This window comes from Pelecanus crispus, chromosome 12, assembly GCF_030463565.1.
Source record: "Pelecanus crispus isolate bPelCri1 chromosome 12, bPelCri1.pri, whole genome shotgun sequence".
Classification (NCBI taxonomy): Eukaryota; Metazoa; Chordata; class Aves; order Pelecaniformes; family Pelecanidae; genus Pelecanus; species Pelecanus crispus.
The window spans coordinates 18,993,416-19,012,424 of NC_134654.1; the positions used below are offsets into that span (position 1 = coordinate 18,993,416).

Sequence of the window (19,009 nt, forward strand, 5' to 3'; positions counted from 1 at the left end):
ATATGTTCCTACAGACTTATGACTTAATTATTCTTGCAATTTAACAGCCGAAATCATTGAAAACCTAAACGTACAAAAGAGTCAGTAATACCACAGCACAATTTATAAAGTTTTTATCCATCTCAGTTAGTTAATAGCCTTGAACATTCATCACTAACACGTTATGCAACTGCTCCCTCTCCTGGCAAAAAATCCCCACAACATGAACGTCGACTAGAAGAGTTCCCTAAGTAGGAGTAAATGTATTATTTCAAAGAAACAGAAATAATGGCTCAAATCTCCGCACTTTTTACAACTAAATACATTCCTGATATTCACTAAAATAAAAGAATGTCATCCAAAAAAACAGAACAAGGCTGAACTTCAGTTTAAGACACAACAGTCCCCATCTTCCTAACTTCCCAAGGCAAGGGACAAATTCTTGTCAGCCTTTCCTTTCACTTTCTACTCCTCTTCCTCCAGTGTATTCCTACCTATACTCAAATCTCCAAAAGCTTGGAGCTATCTATTTCTAACAGGTTTTGAGAAGACATCAGTTTTTAATTAGACATCAAACGCAAGAGCTACGTTTAAGTCTCCGTTTGTAAGGCATCTTACCATCCTCCAATATCTCCTCGGCTGTCTGTGGTGTAATCAGTCATACCACTAAGCAGCGTAGCAAAAATCTCAGTAACGTTATCTTTGCAGACATATTCTTCATGGGATCCTTCTCCCTTTACGCCTACTGTCTGGCAAACCCTTTAAAAAGAGAAAAGAGGGGGGATGGAGAGGGTATACCACAGTACCAAGGAGAAACATTAAGATCATAGCTTTGTTCTGTTGCTCAATAAAATTCCCCAGACATACAATATTCTAAACACCTATAATATCTGCTACAAACTGTATAAAGAATATTTCTGAGCCTACTGTACTATATTTGACCTGAGGACTTCTGATCAGTGTTCAAGTTTAAAGAAACACTGGCATGGCAAAAAACTCAACAGATAAGCAGACTGTTTTTACATCTATAATACTACAAAAACGAACATGCTTAAAGCACGTGTCAGCTTCTGAACTCTCCTTAAAATGAAGTAAGCAAGAAGAGCAAAGGACTAATATAATGTGCATTGAACTTGATATCAACAAACTTCTTTACATTGAAGGCATGGTTAACATGAGAAAAAGATTTTTTTTTTTCATTGTAACAGTTTAAGAGCATATATACTATGATACTATTAAAACTAATTACACTGTGGCATGTCAAAACAGAAAATATTCCTTTAGAAAAAAAGCAGTTTCTTTAAACCAATTCAATCTTCTTATTAAGGAAGTGGAAGAAACTTGTATTCTTATATTCTTCCCCTTCACTAAAGCTCACTAAAATGCAGCCCATGAGAAAGGCAAACTTTAAAATATACTCTAGCTATTCAGTTGATTTAAAAAAACCCCACAGCACCATCAGAGTTGTACTCCATCCTGAATAATGGAGATGCACACAGTCCCACAATAAAAATGTGTACGTCATAGTGTAACTCATTTCAAGAACCACTCTTGAAATCAGAATGCATGGGAGAAAACTTCTAGAGAAAGAATTAAAATTAGACAAAAACAGAGATGATTAACATACTTTGCAATTGCTATTAGGGCATCTCTTCTGGATTCTGCAAAGCTCACATCTCCAGGGGAAATTAAGGTCACTTTTTTCAAACCTTCCAAAACCTGAAAAAATATAAAAACTGAGATATTTAAATCCAATGCATTATTTATGATAAATGTTAAATTTAGATAGCATATTAAAATGAGTTCAATCACATATGAGAGAACCAAACAGCCAACAATGTTTGGTTTCTCATCATGACCTGTCAGCATGCCTCACTTTTCCCCTTGGACAAATGTTCCATAGCAAAGGGATAATTCAGTCTCTGGCTTTTCCATTAACACTACTAAAGCAGGACTAAACTTTAATTATCAGAATCTATGGCAAGCTAAACTCATTATGATTTTCTGGAGTTACTGTACATTACAATCCAAACTCCTTTCACAAAGACCTTTAATTACGATCATTATTATTTATTTGATTACGATCATAGGTTTCATTCAAAATACTGTGTGCCCTCTTCTCATTACAATGATCGTATTTTCTCACCTGTTGGAGCCTGCCCTTTAGCAGAAATCTTGGAAGGGCCCCAAGAGCTCGTGAAAAGCCACAACGAATCATTTCCTCTGTGTTTTGTAGTTCTGAAATGTACTGTGTCACCAGCTCACCTAGAAAAAACACAATTGCAGAGCAAAAAGCAACTACCACATCATCATCATTACATATTTGGCTAACAAAAAAATAAAACAGGAAAAGATCCCCCAAACAGAGCAGCTAGAAAATTTTATAATTCATTAAAGTAAAATACAGAATACCTTTAATTTCCTACAGAAAAAATAATAAAAATTTTAAGATGTTCACTGTTAAATGAATGAATTCTTATTTTCTACATATGAAGTCAGATTTTTAGACAGACTAATCCTAGTCATTCAGAGAGAGAGAAGACAAAGGTCTCAATTTTTAAAAGTTACAATTTTCTAAAAATCCAAAGAATAAGTCTAAGCGTGAATTTAAACGTAAACACGGGGGAACAAGTTCTTTTATATTTACAGGTCATAATTTTCCATAATTAGACAAGTACTCTGTGTTAGGAATGAGATGTCTGGATTTATGAAGGTCAGTTATTCAACAGTTTTCCCCCCAAAAAGTCTTAATTGGACTCAGGATTTAAACACACACATGGGTCGTACCTAAGCAATAAGATCACATCATGTCATTTTTTATATAGAGACAAAGTTGGGCTTTTTGCAGGAGAAAGCTCAAAAAGAAGCGACCACTTTGAAGTAGGAATGCTGTGCTCAGATTCTGTGCATCATTGCATGACAAAACATGGGCAATGGCTCTACAAACAGTAGCACAGAGAAAAGGAGCACAAATAAACTGAACTGGGCATGAAAAAAGGAGGCTAAACAATGATGTAAAGTGATACGAAAACAAAAATGAGGATGAATGAAAAAAAGAAAAAAGGAATCTCTCTACATATTTCTCCTGTGGTCTTTATCATAGACTTAAAAGGCAATACTTCCTTTACCAGATTTTTCAGCTACTATATTAAACTCTTCTGTAAAATGCAGAGAAAAACAAGGTACTCCAGAAAAGCTTCTAAGAACAACCAAGATAGCTGCAATAAACACAACTCTGTTTCAAAAAGGAGACAGGTGGTCTGAATATGCACTTTTTAATCCTGAAAGAATCAGAGGACCTAGGAAGATTACATAATTGTGCCATCGCTTACTGTCATCTAAGATTTAAATGATTGAGCAATATTTGCTAGAGGAAGAAAGAATAGTTACCATAAGAAACTACACATTAATCATAACTCATGACTGACTTTTTCTTTTTTTTTTTTTAAATCCCTACGCAATCGGCAGGCCTCAACTAGTTTCTCACATCAGGGAACTAGTTCCCTGTCCAGAGGTTAGCAATACCTTCATATAAGCACATCTATTATTTAAAAATTTCCAAACCACTGGAGTGTAAGATAGAGTCTTGAGGCCATAGGAAGATGCAATGCTTGCTTAGACAGCAAGATCTTAGACAGTAAGACTATGACAGTCTTCCCTTTGATTGATATAAATTTAAGATTGACATTTTAGCTAAATGACATAAAATTAAGACATGACAACTAGTAAATGAGCAGCTCTCTACTTATAACTACTTAGTAATTATGCTAGCAAGGGTAATGCAAATGTTAATATTCTTCTAAGAGTCTTCAGCTTCATAAAACAACATGGCCTATGAAGTGTCTACAATATTAATTCAACACAACCCATCCTGAAAAAATATTAGAAGAGAAAGTCATCAAAACTGAACCAGAACACATTAAGACAGAAAAAATAAAACAAAGAAAAGGTGAAAACAAACAGAGGCAGAAGATGTGATTCAATAAAATTGCAGTCCTATAGGGACAGATTCAGAATGCTCAATCACTAAAGGATCTTTGATTTGTGTTTTCATTTTAATCTGTCAAGCCATAGCAGAACACTGCTTAAATTTTACCAAAAACTTTTTTTTTCCCCCCTAATCCCCTTGGTCATGTTTAGACCTGCTTTAACTGACTTACCTAAGGCACCTACATTGTCACTGAATTTCTTCTGCACTGTAGCTGCCACACATACATGCATACATCAGACTTTATGGGGAGGATTTTAGCAGTGGATTTCAGTCCCACAACATACAATTTTAGTGGTCATGAAATATATAGTTTTTACTGGCACAGAGATGAAAACACATGGAGCTTTTTTTTTTTCTTTTAAAAGATGCTTGCATGTATAATGGCACTTTTGTTACCGTGTGTGGAACAGGCTTTAGAGCAGTACAAGGCCAAATAAAAGCATAATCAAGACAGAGCTGACTAGAGACTTTTTTAGAACAGAAGAATTTCTAACTCACAATTCTATTCTCAAAACCATTCCAGAAAGTCTGATGAAAAATTTTGCCTGTATTGACAAAACTGAACCTAATTATGTCCCTAGACCATCACGGCTACATCGCCATGATTCATTCAAGCACAAGCCAGGTGAAAAGTTAACCTAAAATCCAGGAAAAAACAATTGAGCTTCATAGGCATCTAAAAGAGTACAGCATCAGAACAGCTACAGCTATCTATTGCATGTTCTTCCAGCAGATCCTCTCTCCCTCTTGATTTTGACATCTGGCCTGGTTTTCTGGTCCACTTTTGCAGAAGCTTGAAACTTCACCCTTACATAAAATGTGACCTATTAACCTTTCAACTCATTTTTAGCTTGCTTTCTTTGATTCAGCATTGTCTCTGCCTGCCCAAAGTGTTTTGTTTTTACAAAACATTACCCTTTCCTGAGGTTGTTTTTTTAATCTGCCTCAGTACTATATCACATCTTCCCATGCCGCCCACAAAAAAAATCAGGCATGCAGTGCCAACCTGTGTGAAGGCAATGGCTATTTTTGGAAATTTTCTTTTTACAAACATATAAAGCTTTAGCAATATAGAAAAGATTTAAAATCTAGATAGGCTGCTTTTATATATCAGCCATAACTCCTTTGGGGCACAGACTGCATGTTACTATATATGTGACAGGTATCAGTTTCATTCTGGGAACTACCATAATAAAAATAAATAATAAGGTATTCTGTTACCTGTTTTAGGAGTGACTTAGTAATGGCAAAAAATAGGAAAATAAATCAGTATTTTGTTAAGTATATGTAATTCACTGTCATATTTAAAAAGACAAGAACATAAATGTTGTTATTCTCAAAATAGCTATACAATCCAGCTCTGTCTCTGAGAGACATGATACAATTTGGTATTTGAAAGAAAGACCCAAGAAAACCAGTATAAAAAAAGATGTTGATTCATATGCACCTAACAGTAGTTCAAGCCTACTCCTGTACTACTGATCCAAATCCAAACAGACAAGGTTTCATGTGCACATTTACAAGAACTCTGGGTGTCCTTGCTATCTTTCTCTTCTTATCCCTAACCAATTCTTCTTCTTCAAGTCAGCCACAATCTCTGGCATACAGTTTATCAAAATATGATGTGAACATGTCCTACTTCATTAAAATTTAGGATTTGGCACAAACACATATTCTTTGCTTCTTTGTTTTACAGTATGGAATAGAAAAACAATCTGGTTTTCCTAATATTCATTATTATGGTACTTTGTATTCACTTCCAGTCTAAAACAAGCAAAAACTCTGAGACATTTCCTAGACTTTCAGTTGGTTTTATCATTCTTTCCTGAAGCATTTTAAGGTCCTTTAAAATTAGTGATGCTCCTCCCCATTCTACCCAATACCTCCAAAGTGCAAGTTAGGTCCAGCCCAATATTTTCTGCCTCTGCTATAAACATGAGTCATTACCCTGTAGAGCTGGATCAGCTTCTCCCTTTTCATTGATGTAATATTCATTACACAGTGCAGCCAGCGCAGAGACTGCAGACTCCTGTAACAAAGGCGAAATTGTGAACTTGGTATATTTACTAAGGTCAAACTTTATGATAACTGTGCTTAGAATTGAAAGGTTAAGGAAAAAGAGAGTGGATTTTTTTAAAAGATCGCTCCCTTCCACTACTGACATTTACTTTGTTTTTATTTCTTCCCAATATTGGTTTCAGAACAGTTGAACAGGAAATGTATGTAAGAAAAAAACTCTACTCTCATGCCTTCAAAAGTACCAGTAAGCTAATTTAATATTTAAGACACTAACAGTAATGTATCAACTGTATTTTCAGTTCAGTTGAAAGATGTCCAGGATAACACAGTATTACAAAATACACAAGTCATTATTTCACCTTCAATATATTGATGCCAGGTTGGTAAGAAACAAACCATATTTCCCCAGAAAGCTATAGAAAGGAAACACGAAAAAAACCCCAAAATATCCAGTATTGCAATCCTTGTGTCTCAATCTTAATTGCTTTAGAAAAGGATCAAAGCTTGTTTATTACGCCTGAACCTTCTAATCTTTAGAGTGGTTTCAGTCACTGATACAGAACACAAAAGTAATACAGCTGCTATTTCAAAAAGTATGTAACAAGTTTTCTCATAAAATTCATGGTTGAATTATACTTTTCAGCTAATAATATAGCGCTGACCAAAATTATAATAAATTTGAGAGCATACAAAAACTATGCACTGTTCACTCCGTATTAACAGCAATGATCCTTATTAATACTCATGTTCTCCAGGTACAAGAAATCTTAAATGATAACACAGGAATCCTGTACGGCTTATTAATTCTACCCTGAAAGACACCTCAGACTTTTCTCTACGCAAAATGAAGGACTTGAAAGAAAACCAGCATTCATGTAAATAATATTCTAACTACCACAGGCATTATAGTAGCAAAATATACAGAATTATCTAATTGCTGCAGATCATAGCATCACAGAATAGTTTGGGTTGGAAGGGACCTTTAACGATCATCTAGTCCAACCCCTCTCCAATCTTTGACTGGATCAGGTTGCTCAGGTCCTTCACTTTCTAAAGAGAATGGTTTTCACCTTAAATGCATTAAGTTACATTGGAAAAGTATACTTTATGTCAGAAAAAAAAAAAAAGATTACTTTTCAACGACTTAAGCATTGCCCTTAAAATTATTTCTCTCTGAAATATATATAGAAATCAAGTGAGAATGGACATGTACTAAACAACTTTGCTCAACATTAATTAATGTTAACCAAACAAGTCAAAATTCTCTAAAGGCTATAATTAATTCTTTTAAGCTTGGTTTACAAGTTTCAGTTATAAGACATATAAACTCTCTGAATAAATTGCTAATGCCAAGAGAATATTCCAAGAATTCAAATTTCATCTTTTCATTTTCTTCAGTGATTTGGATACATTCTAGTCTATTCTGTCTTCCAAGGAAGACTTTAAAAGATGACCTACCAGATACTTGCAATGGCTTTTTATCTTATTTTTGAAAACTAACAACATGAACACAGTATGTTATATTCACATTGTCTCTCTGATGGCTATAAGCTTTAACAGGGCAGACAAAAATTGTCTTTATAATTTGGTAGAGCCTTTAAGAGCGCAAGATCAAACTGTCATGGTATTACTCGGGAAAATTAAGGCAAATAACTGGAGATATTAAGATCACTTACATAAAATAACATGAAACATATCTAGCAATGGATTTAACATTCAGAATTAGAGAAGCTTGAGAGCACAGTAAAAGGATTTGCAACAGAGTTTAATGGAAAATTTAAGCATGTTGTCCAGACTAACTCTGGTTGATCACACCGATGTTCTCACTGTTAACAAACACACCCTCAAATACATCATCCAGAGATTCTTTTTAATTCTCACAAAAGTTCTCTGAAACTACCAAAATCAACATATCTTACACATATTTGGTACACCAAAATAGAAGCAAAATACCATATCAATGTAACCATACAGCCAACAGCAAGTAGCTTCAAGCAACCATCAGCGAGTGACTAGGCAATGCTAGCCCACTGTTAATGCGAGCACCTGTCAATTACTTTGTCCAAATGCACATACAAGAACAACCCTTGTGATTGCTGTTCAATTATTAATCAAAAAGTTCCCACTGAATTTTGAGGAATTTAAATTTTTAAAAAAAGAAAATATACCAATTTAAGAAACAAACATTCAAGAACCAATTAGATTCCATGGAAAATAATCCACCAATGGAAAGCAAAAATCTTTCTAATTCTGTATTTAGTGTGACCACATGAAGAAGGAACTATTGTACCTTTATTTGCTGTCGTGCAGCACTTGAAACAAGAGGGAGACTTCTTAGACTGTCATTTATTAACCACTGCCAGCCACCTGAAATAGTAAGGAACACAACTGGTATAAATTTTAGTTCCTTTCTGAACTTCAACATTCTCTTTTATTTTTTACAAACACCAGCAATCATACATATTGACATATTTCCTTGGTTATCCAAAATAAACAAGGTTGTGATTCTCAATTACTATAGCTATTTCTGTTTGTTATACAATGTACATAGCGCAAACACCACATCTGGTAATGCTGAAAACTTGACAGGAAAAGACGTATATTGCCAAACAGCTACAAAACAAATCTTCAAATAACATCATCATCTGTTGCAGTATTTGTGTATCTTTTTGATATTTTTTTATTTGTTAGGCCACCCAACCTTGCTAATCTTGCTTCTTTGAAAAACATCATTCATTAATACTTTAGCATAATGAATAACTACTACAATAACGGAAGGTTATTTAAAGTACGACATACCGATTATTGGATCTCCTCTAAATGGCATTTTTGACCGTGACAACTTCTCAATTAAAGTGCAGACTGTAAGAAAATGAATTTGATAACTAGATGAATAAAAAGAGAAATTGCAGCAGTTTTGAAGATACAAACACATCATTACACTACCATTATTTTAAATTGAAGAAAATTTGCAATCAGAAGCCCCAAATATGTGAAATTAGAAACTGAAAGGGAATTACACTTATTATTCTTACATACAGCAGTAACCGTTCTCTGACATGAGTTAGTCCCATTATTCATGCAAATCCATTGTGTGGTGGCATGTTTGTCCCCTGCTGCCATTTAAGGTACATATGTACATATCGGTGACCTTTCTGTTTCTATACCTATCTGTAAATGGCTATGTAGTATCATTGATAGTAAACCGACTTGGACAAGGATAATACTACACCCACTATAAACCATCTTCAAATATATATAAAAGGTTTTCCTACTTCTTATTAACATTTTTTTGGACCTTCAAGTAGTGGCATCTGTTCCCTGCACAGAGCTAAGAGCTATAAAACTGGACGCAGCTTTATTTCCTTTGATACTCAGAATATGAGAAAATGTCATTTTAATAATTAAGTCCTTATTATTTAAAATCTATAAACTTAAATGAGTTGTAAGCTTACAAAACCACTTTCAGAATAGGGTGTTTTTTTAGTGTTTCAAGGCTGTTTTGGGGAATAGAGATTAACACAGTAAACACTGCAAACTTTTACTATACAATAGATTGACTGCATTGCTCAGATGAAAACTCAGGACTTGGGGAATACAGTAATCTTTCACCTCCTGGTGATCAGTTCAAATAAAACAGACTGGTATATATCCATGCTCACTATGTGACTGCTTTAGAGTTGGCAGAGGGTTGGCGGAGAGGAGGGAGAAGACAGAACAAGCTACTATATAATGCCATCTTCTTGTTTTCCTCTCCTCCCACAACTTAATCTTTGAATCTTACTCCGGGCTCTGTACACAGTTCATCCTCTTCTCCATTTCTAATCAACTTACTGGACTCCAAATCTACTCTTGAATTCAGTCCTCACTATGGTAATGTCACACAATCCGGCTCCCTGTGCTCAAGCTCCAGTCAATATTCTATGTCGGCTTCTTTGTTCTAATACTTATTCACAGACAAGGTTAAGCACAATGTGACTAAACCCAAGTCTCTTAGGCTTCCTCCTTAGTTCTCTATGCTTCTTTTATGCTCTATTGTGGTTGAGACCATCATCTTCATTAGACATGCAGGCAATTTGTGGAATATTTTCAGTTCTTCTTTTATTCCACCTACACAGTTGTATCATGCCAAAACACTGTCATTTGTACTTCTCCAATACTATGAAATACTCAGCTGCTTAAAAGCTAAAACGTATTAAAAAAACCCTACCTATTCTTTCAGCCTGCATTACCATGTCATAAGACTGTAAACTCATTCAAAGACTGCAGAAATCCCCTTGCCCCCTTCACCCCTTCTATTTGACCACTCTTCCATCTTGGTACTGAAACTCCTTTACCCACTAAGTTTGGATGGCTTCACATCTTCAAAGCCAGAATCTGCTATGTAGCACTTCCTTTGTTCAACCCATGAGTAGGAAACTCAAGTTGGCATCATTTCCTTATCCACCCAGGCTACCTGGATGGATACTTTTTCCTGCAGTGCCCTTCCTTTTTACAGTGGTTCTGTATATAACAATGCTCAAAATCCATGTGAACAACCCATCATCTTTTCTGTGATACCACCCTTTCCACAAACTGTTGTTTATATGGTATTTATTCTTCACCTTTGCATGAATACGTATTATGATAAAATCATTAATTACATGATGATATGTGTCTTAACGGACAGATGGCATCTCTTCTGGAGAGGAATCTGAGCAAACCAATGAAAGAAGCCAGCACAACCCTGAAGAAAGTTCACTGTGTGCAACAATGGAAGGAGAGAATGCGTGACATAAAACTAAGAACTATCTCCAACTCTTACACAAACAGGCTTATTTACAATTGTGCTGGCAACCAATGTTTTGGTGTACCTGTCTTCTGACTGGCCTCCAAACTTTGTATTTTTTTTCATTACTGTGCATACTTTATGCATTCAACACAATATATGCAAAACAAACTGGAAAAAAGTAAACAGAAGAATTCATTACTGCACATTTTCTGCTTTTACACCACAGCTATGATACTTACCAGCTGGTCTCATCAGTTCTCCACCTAAACCCCTGCAAAGCAGAAACAGAGCCTTCAGAGAATAACCTACCACAAGCAATCTGAGTGCATTGCCTACTGAGGAAAAAAACCCTCAAAACCATTTCAGAATGAAAGCACATCACAAAATACCTGCAGTTTTGTATTTGACCAACTCCAAAATACCTCTTTTTAAATCAACTATCGTGTTGACTTCGTCGTGATTTATACAAAACCTTCCTGAATATTTAATTTTCTTCTTGCAAAAATGTGGTCCCAGTATTTCTAATTGTTAATGAGAATAATAAAAGACTGTCCAGTTCATTCTACTTTTCTTTTCACTTGCTTCAGAAGCATTCCAAACCTGTGGGACTTGCCACAGGACTTTTCAGTCATACAGCCTCGATGGGCTTCTGACTTCCGTAACTTCAAAGCAATTACATGCAATTTTTTAACAAACTCTTCATCTCTAGAACTTTAAATAGAAACTTCACTTACCAGTTCCCATTTTCCCAAATGTTAACTGGTTTACTTCCCTGTCAAAGCTTCCAACCCTTCTTTCTTCACCTTCTCCTCCCCTGCTAAAGCCCCCTCCCAGATGATTTTGCATTCACCACCATAAGCGAGGGGGTAAAAACTTCCAACACAGCAGAAAAGGGAAAGAAACAAATGGCTCAAGATGCTTCAGACCCCCCTGAAGTTAAGTGTGTGTTACGTAAGGATGGTCTCAACCAGCTCAGACCTCAGGCTTATCCAGCCTAGTTAACGTGTCTGAACATCAGCCTGACCACTGACAGCACTAGAAGCAGAAAGTCTGAACTCGGCAGGAAGTGGAGAGAGGGAGAAGCATCCTGGAAACGGCAGGGTCTGTTTCCATTCTTTAGCGTCTCGTGTCTCTGGGCAGCGAGACATCTCCTCACGCCACCGAGCAATGTCTGCTGGTTACATGGATATCCCTGAGGTGTTGTGAGCACTGCTTGGGCTCTCCTGCTCGGCGTCACCCTCTGTGGCTTAATCTTTCCATTTAATGAACCTTTGACCCCTGCCCTTCCTTTGGGTATTTCCTCCCTCGGCTCCTTATTCTTGTCTCCCTTCACTTCTGCTGGAATACTTCCTCCCTGAGGTGTGCCAAACCCTCAATCACCTGTTTGTATGGCCATGCTCTGGCAGAAACTCCCAGCAAGGGGGAGGAACAACAAAGGCTTTTTTGTTTATTTGCTTGGTGTTTTTTTTTTTTTTTAGAAACGTTTTCTTCCCTCCTCTCCTCCTCCCTCCCCACAATAAAATTAGTACCTACGCTCCGACGGCAAACTTAGCAACCCTAACAACTCTTAGAACTTTGTCCTCCAACTTATCCTTTTATATAGGCTTCAAAAGCCTAAACATTTTAAACAAGTTTTTCCATTCCATACAAGTAGGTGCCTCCTGTAACATGCACTGGGTTTTTGACTGCTCAACATTGTCATTCGTTTTTCAGGTAATGCAGAGACGCCAACTCCACAATATTCTTATTTGCCATAGATCAGCACTTCCTTTAATTGGGAACCTTTGCTTTTGACAATCAATATATTAAGCTCAATGTAATAATCCACAGCTCGGTTTATCATTGTAGGAAGCAAGCACAGATTCCACATCCCCATGCTGATAAGGTCTTTGTGTTATCTACCCCACCTTCCTGCCCTGTTGTCTGCTCCCCAGCTTCTAAAAATTTTAAATTAGAAAACAAAGAAGTGATGCAAGGAGTCAAGACAGCAGCAAAAACAGAAGAATGATGTGTCAAGGCTTGCTTCCTCTTCAACGTTTCTTTTCCCTTCATTTCATCCTCACCCATTCCTTGCCTTTTGTCTGTTGTCTTACTGCAAATGAATATAAAAGAATGATCTTGTAAATTTGTTTGGTGTGCAACAGAGTCTGCTGATGCAAGGATTCAGATACAGACTTCTGTTCAAACTACAAAGCAAGAACTGAGTCATAAAGGCTGCTCTTCTCCACTTCACACTGCCAATAAGGAAGTCAGGCCACTTAAAGCTACTCTTATGTTAATAATTTGACAGCTATCCCTTCCTTTGGCATTACATCAACTCAGTTTAATTTCGGAGTTTAGAGCTTCACTGAGGATTGTTGTCCCTGTGCAAGAATGAAGAATGGTGACAGTGATTTGCATAGTAAGACTTCCACATAACGCAAAAACTATAATCAAATCATCTTTGAAGGCACTGCAATACCATGTGTTCTTCTCTGCAAAATTTTTCAAGTTATTTCTTGCCTAGACATCACAGTAGGTCCATCAATATAACTAAAATTTTCCCCCTTTCCACAGCTCGTACGTATTTCAATTTTAAGAACTGAGAATTCTATCATAATACTAGATCTTTCCTCAGTCAGTGTTTAGTTTTGTCAAACATGATGCGCATCTTTCTATTAAGTTTATCTCGCTCTACAGTATTTCACTAAATTAAAAAGATACAGATCTACCTAATTCAGAGATTCTGAATTTTGCTGTACAGTCAGTATTCTCTCTTTTTTCTTCCAAAGACACATCCACAAGTTGCATCACATTATTAGACGTGCCTGTTTCAAGGTTTAATTATTAATTCAATTTGTAAATTGACTGATGCAGTGCCCAGGTTCCATGAGCTCCTAAGCATTCCTTCCTATGTGCAGTTCCACAGCAATGCTTCTCTCCTAGAAACATCTTAGGGTGAGTCACAACTTATTTGTGGAAAATATAATCAAAATGTATAATCCCTTGTAGAACCGATGAACTAAGATTACTGACCTAAGAATGCTGGTATCTATTTTAAAATTATGTAGGCCTGAATGAAAACCAATGACTGCTGTTTTCAGTGCATATAGAAGTTCAAGGTACTCTTGTAGGTTATTTTTTAAAATTATTTAAAACTTGCTTTTTGTGAGAAGTTCAGAATTCATCTTTAAGATTATAAAAGTAACACTAACTATAATTTCCAGGAAGATAAGAACACCTGCTGAATAAGTATTTTCATCTCCATATAAATAGTAACCAATTATTTTCCATGGGAACTCTTTGTCCCAAATGTATCTTAAAAGGTCCAGGTTGTACACTTACTGAGCTTCAGACGTACAGAATTGCTTTATCACAAGGTACACAGAGGAGGAAAGAGATATGTTTGAGCATAGATGAAAAACCCTGTGTATTTAACAAAGTTCTTATGGTCTTACCCCTTGAAGATGCAGAGAATAAACTACACTAAGCTGACAAATGCCTATTTTTAGGTTACTGTAAATTCATATGCTGACCACACACATTTTGTATTGTATTCTAACACCAGAAGACTACGGGTGAAATCCTGGCTCTATGGAAGCAAGAGTTTTCCCGTGACTTCAGTTAGTAGCAAAAGTATTTCACCTTATAACTCTTCAGAACATAGTATAGAACGATCTCCTAGAACCATCATGCTACTGGATGCAAAAAATAATTTAAACTTGGAAGAATTGCTAAGATGAGCTTTGTTGCAAGTCTGGAATTATTTGCTGATTAAGTTAGTATGCCTAAAAAAGTCTTTTACGCAGATGACTGCCAAGAAACACATTTGCCCTGAAACCATCAAGATTAGTTGCAACCCTAAAGGTCTTTGAAATGAGTTTCTCCTTTGCCTAGCACCTGTCAACACCTACAGGCTACCTTACTCTTTTGGAAAAGTTGAAACTCTGAAGATGACAGTCCAACTTACACTGGCTACTATTGTAAAAACCTAAAATTGCTTGTCTCACATAGCTGACTCTGTAATACACACAGCCAGCCTCTTCATATATTACAAGAATGACATCAGAGCAAAACTCAGCATGCAGCACATTGCACTAACTGAATCATCCAGTGTGGGAGTTGCTATCAAACACTGTGCATCCTGTCGTATCCAGCTCTGATGGGAACCCTGAAGGCCCAATAAATAGAACATTTGCTGAAATACAGAAGTGCAGTGCAACTACCTGGAAGAAGCCCAGCATATCTATCTGCAGCACTTCCACATCCGTCCCTAAATTATCTTGTTACCCAACTCGGTGTATTAAGACCTACATTATCAGACTCAGAACTGGCTACAAGAAAGGAGGTAAAAAAAATTCTGAACATCTATTCAGCTGAATATTCAGCAAGAACCTTGTATCAGATGATGCATTTTTAAAGAATCTTAACAGAACTACTATTAAAAATACCTTTTTGTTGAGGACTTTTCGTATTGAGAACTAGGACACGGTCTTAGATGCATTACAGAAATGTATCTGCTACAAAAAAAAGATACTACCCATGCTGGTTCAGTGGAAGCATAATATAAATCAGGCTGACCATTAACACTGTGTTTAAACTGGCAGACAGACTTCCTATCCCAAGTAAGACAGCTTAAGGCAACAGATGCCACAAGTTTTTGTCTTAGGTTTTTATATATAAAAGTAATGTTTACAGCAAATAAAATATAGCTCAATTTTTATAACTCTATAACCTGTATAGCACAAAACAGGCACAATGGACAAATACTCTGTTTAAGTGGCATGGTTTGCATATGACTCGCTATAACTAGTGCCCATTTCATACAGAAAATCAGACTCACTGTGCAATACTCAACTGGAAGTGCACATGCAAATGCTTAAACGAACCAGCTCCTCAAGACAAACTAGTGCATCAAATGTGTCAGAATCAAGACTAATGGAAGGAAGTACACACTGATGTGCCTGGACTTGCATTCTCCTTTTTCAGCATACTATTGTAAACCCAGAAAAGGACTTCTACAGGAAGACAGAAAGATACTTGCATTTTTTTTAAAAGTGCTAATACAGTAGAGGACAGGATTTTCTACAATTAGCATAAACAAACTGATTGAAGTATACTCCAAAATTGAGAGACTGTGCAGTATAGCTCAAAACTTGGACCACATCCTGTCTGAAGGATAATTCATGGCCATCATTTAAAATCTGGTTAGAGACATTACAAGAGCTGCTACACAAAGAAAGATGGTTAGTTAAATGAAGGTCTCCATTACAGCACTTTGGCTTTATCTTTTTTGACTTGAGGTACTTATGGATTCAATGGAGTCCTAAGCATTAGAAACTCATGACCCATTTTCCAGCTTAAAATTTATAAATTACAACTATTAAAAAAAAAAAAAAAAAAACCAAAAAGAAAACCCACACCACAGCATTTTTACACTTTACTTCCTTTTCACTTTCTCACAAGTCAACACAATTCCTGAAAACAGCTTGATCAAAGCTTTAAAATCCATTTGGTCCACAAAAAGACAGCTATTTTGTTGCCAGAAGTGAAAGCAAAGTATCTAATAAACAGTTGAGGGACATGGCCTGATGCTTTTTGTTAATGCAGTTTAAAAACTAGAAACACAAATAAAACACACAGGTTTTCAACATTCCTACAAGATGTTGTTACACCGAAAATTCCCGGTAGCAATTTCTCGAATGGAAATCTTTGGAATATTATGTGCAATAATTACTCATCACGAAACAAGTTTGGCTTGTTTCACTAAATGCTTGCCCAGCAATACTCAAATCGCTGGTTTGTTTTTATAACCTAGTTTATTTTTCTTGTCCTATTTTAAAATATTTTATGCATACCAATATTTTAAAATATGGATTATAGCAGACATCTCTGTCTCAGCCTAAGTATTAGAGTAAACAGCAATGAATCCATTTTGCTTGGAGTTGAATTAGAAGTCTTATCTAGAATGAAAACATTTCTGTAGGCATCTTATAAATACCATTAAGTGCAAGAAGTGCACATTATGACAAAAACAAATTACACCCAAGCTCCACCCTGACATTAAAGAATTTATGGGAGCCAAGACAGCCACCCACAAAGACACTAATACACAGTATCAGCATTAAAACCATCCACCAGTACAAGCTAACTTTGGAGTGGAAGTTTCACATCAGTATGTACGACCCTTAAGGAGCAAATTTTAACATTTTTTCAGAAAGTTTCAGGATACAAAAATCACATAAAAATTCCTTAAATTATGATTAATAATTACTTAAAACACTACTTAAGGTTTATTGTTTTCAGATATGTCGTACAAAGAAGTGAACGAAACTGCCCAAAAGCTCAAAGAATTTCTCAGTCAAAGCAGAAAAAAACCCCTCATTCATGTATACACTCATTAGGGAATACAAGTCATTAACTATGTTTTGATTTCTTTAAATTTAGGAAGAAACTCTGAAGTCACATACCAATTTTAATTCACATTTACTTAACAGTTACTTAGGCAAACTCCCTTTGTTTCCAGGAAGCTTCAATAAATAGGAAATGAAAAACAACTCAGTGAAAACTCATTTATATTTTCTTTGGCACAAGAGTTGAAAAATTGCATTGAACTTTTTGTAATACTCCTGGCCTACTCATTACGCAGGATGAAGAAAGCAATTCTAGAATTTAGATAGAAGCTCCTTTAAAAAAATACATACATTTTGGACTCATTAACTTATTAAAGGTCATTTCTATAGACCTATTTGAACCATGCAAGCACTACAGTACAGGTGAGTAACTGGAAAGAAATCCATTACACACTGCTGAAGCCATGGATTAGTAAGTGTATTCTGTTTCAAAATCTTTCCTTTCCTTTACTGTCTCTATCACAATACTGAGACCAGTACTTACCACTTTCCCATTAATCTAACATGCCTCTGAGTCGCACTCTAAACACCACAACCATTATAAAACGACATCGGCTTCTGTAATAGGTAGACAAAGCCAAAAGAATGCATGTGCTTGCATTCTGATGAACTGTGAGAGACTGGCAGTCTTATGGTAGGTGTGACCCACTTGTACAAACCAAAAAGCCCCCTAGGATCCTACTCTTTTCATTACTTCTAATTGATACTGTCCAATATGAAAAATAATTTTTTTTGCGTCCATTTTCTTACCTGTACAATTGACGACTGCAAAGCTGGGGGGGCGGGGGGGGAGGAAAGCAACAAACATTAATATTAGAGAGTTTGTTTGATACAAGTGTTTTTCATTTTTCCGCCTCGCATGTAATGTCTAGATACTGTGAGCTGTGCAACATTTGGGATTATTTTCAAAATAAAATTCAAAGGAAAAATCTTTTTAAAAAAACCTCTTAATATCCATTTGAATTTTACATTCAAAGAAAATAAATTTAACACATTCATAAAGCACTAGTTTTCTTAATTCCAAATCCTAGCTGCTCCTGCACATACCCTGGAAGCTAGTTTGGCTTTTTAAAATACATTTGCTTTCCACAGTTGGCCCTTTTAAATAATGATATACTGCATTGTCTGAAAACTGAAAATAGCTTCGTTAGCTACAGATTAAACAGAAAAAACTTAAATAAAAGTTCGAACATGACTGAAAAATATTATCTCATTGTTAACATTACAGTAGGCCATCTTGAAAAAATCAGAGATTATCAAATTTCTACGTAGTAAAAATAAAAACCCCCAGATTTTTAAAAAGACGGAGTTTACACCAACTTTGCAGATTAATTGTAAGAACAGACAGCAGCAGAAACTGGGAAGTATTATAACAAATTAAGGCGATTGTAACAGTACAGGTACTGCTGATCAAGTTTTCAGGCATTTCAAATGAGAAAGTTAAACAAGGACAAAAATGCTTTTTCAACCTGTAGCAGCAGCTTTCACCTGTGCACAGAATTAAGCAAGCACCCATGTACTTTAAAGCATAATGGGTAAATGGTGAAGCCTGACAGCTTTAGCACATCAGAAATGGGACTAAAGGTACTACAGATACTGCAGAAAACGAGTAGGAGCCCAAACGCTGAAGTACTGTCTGTTCCATAAGGTGAAGAAATAGGAGCCAAAAGAAAAAAAACAACAATATGGGATGACTTAAAATTAAAGAGACCAGTTGGGCAAAATTATCTCCATAGAAGCATTTTAAATTGAGCAGGACAAGACTTCATTTGTCCTAAGTAGAGGTAAAGACAATGCATCAGTGGAAATACAGAATATGACTTTCAAGGTCTATAAACAGGTAAATTATGGATGCAA

The 19,009-nt window shown here is 35.9% G+C and overlaps 1 protein-coding gene across 1 annotated transcript in view; it reads right to left on the reverse strand.

The window, feature by feature from the left end:
- The window catches only part of TBCD (tubulin folding cofactor D), a 133,719-nt gene that overhangs the window by 31,095 nt on the left and 83,615 nt on the right, over positions 1-19,009 (reverse strand). Inside the window, exons 22-29 of the mRNA XM_075719382.1 lie at positions 17,903-17,925; positions 11,000-11,031; positions 8,789-8,851; positions 8,280-8,356; positions 5,918-5,999; positions 2,126-2,244; positions 1,607-1,698; positions 598-738 (exon numbers count right to left, since the gene is read on the reverse strand). Coding sequence (XP_075575497.1) covers positions 598-738; positions 1,607-1,698; positions 2,126-2,244; positions 5,918-5,999; positions 8,280-8,356; positions 8,789-8,851; positions 11,000-11,031; positions 17,903-17,925 — 629 coding nt within the window. The remainder of the gene's footprint in view (positions 1-597; positions 739-1,606; positions 1,699-2,125; positions 2,245-5,917; positions 6,000-8,279; positions 8,357-8,788; positions 8,852-10,999; positions 11,032-17,902; positions 17,926-19,009) is intronic.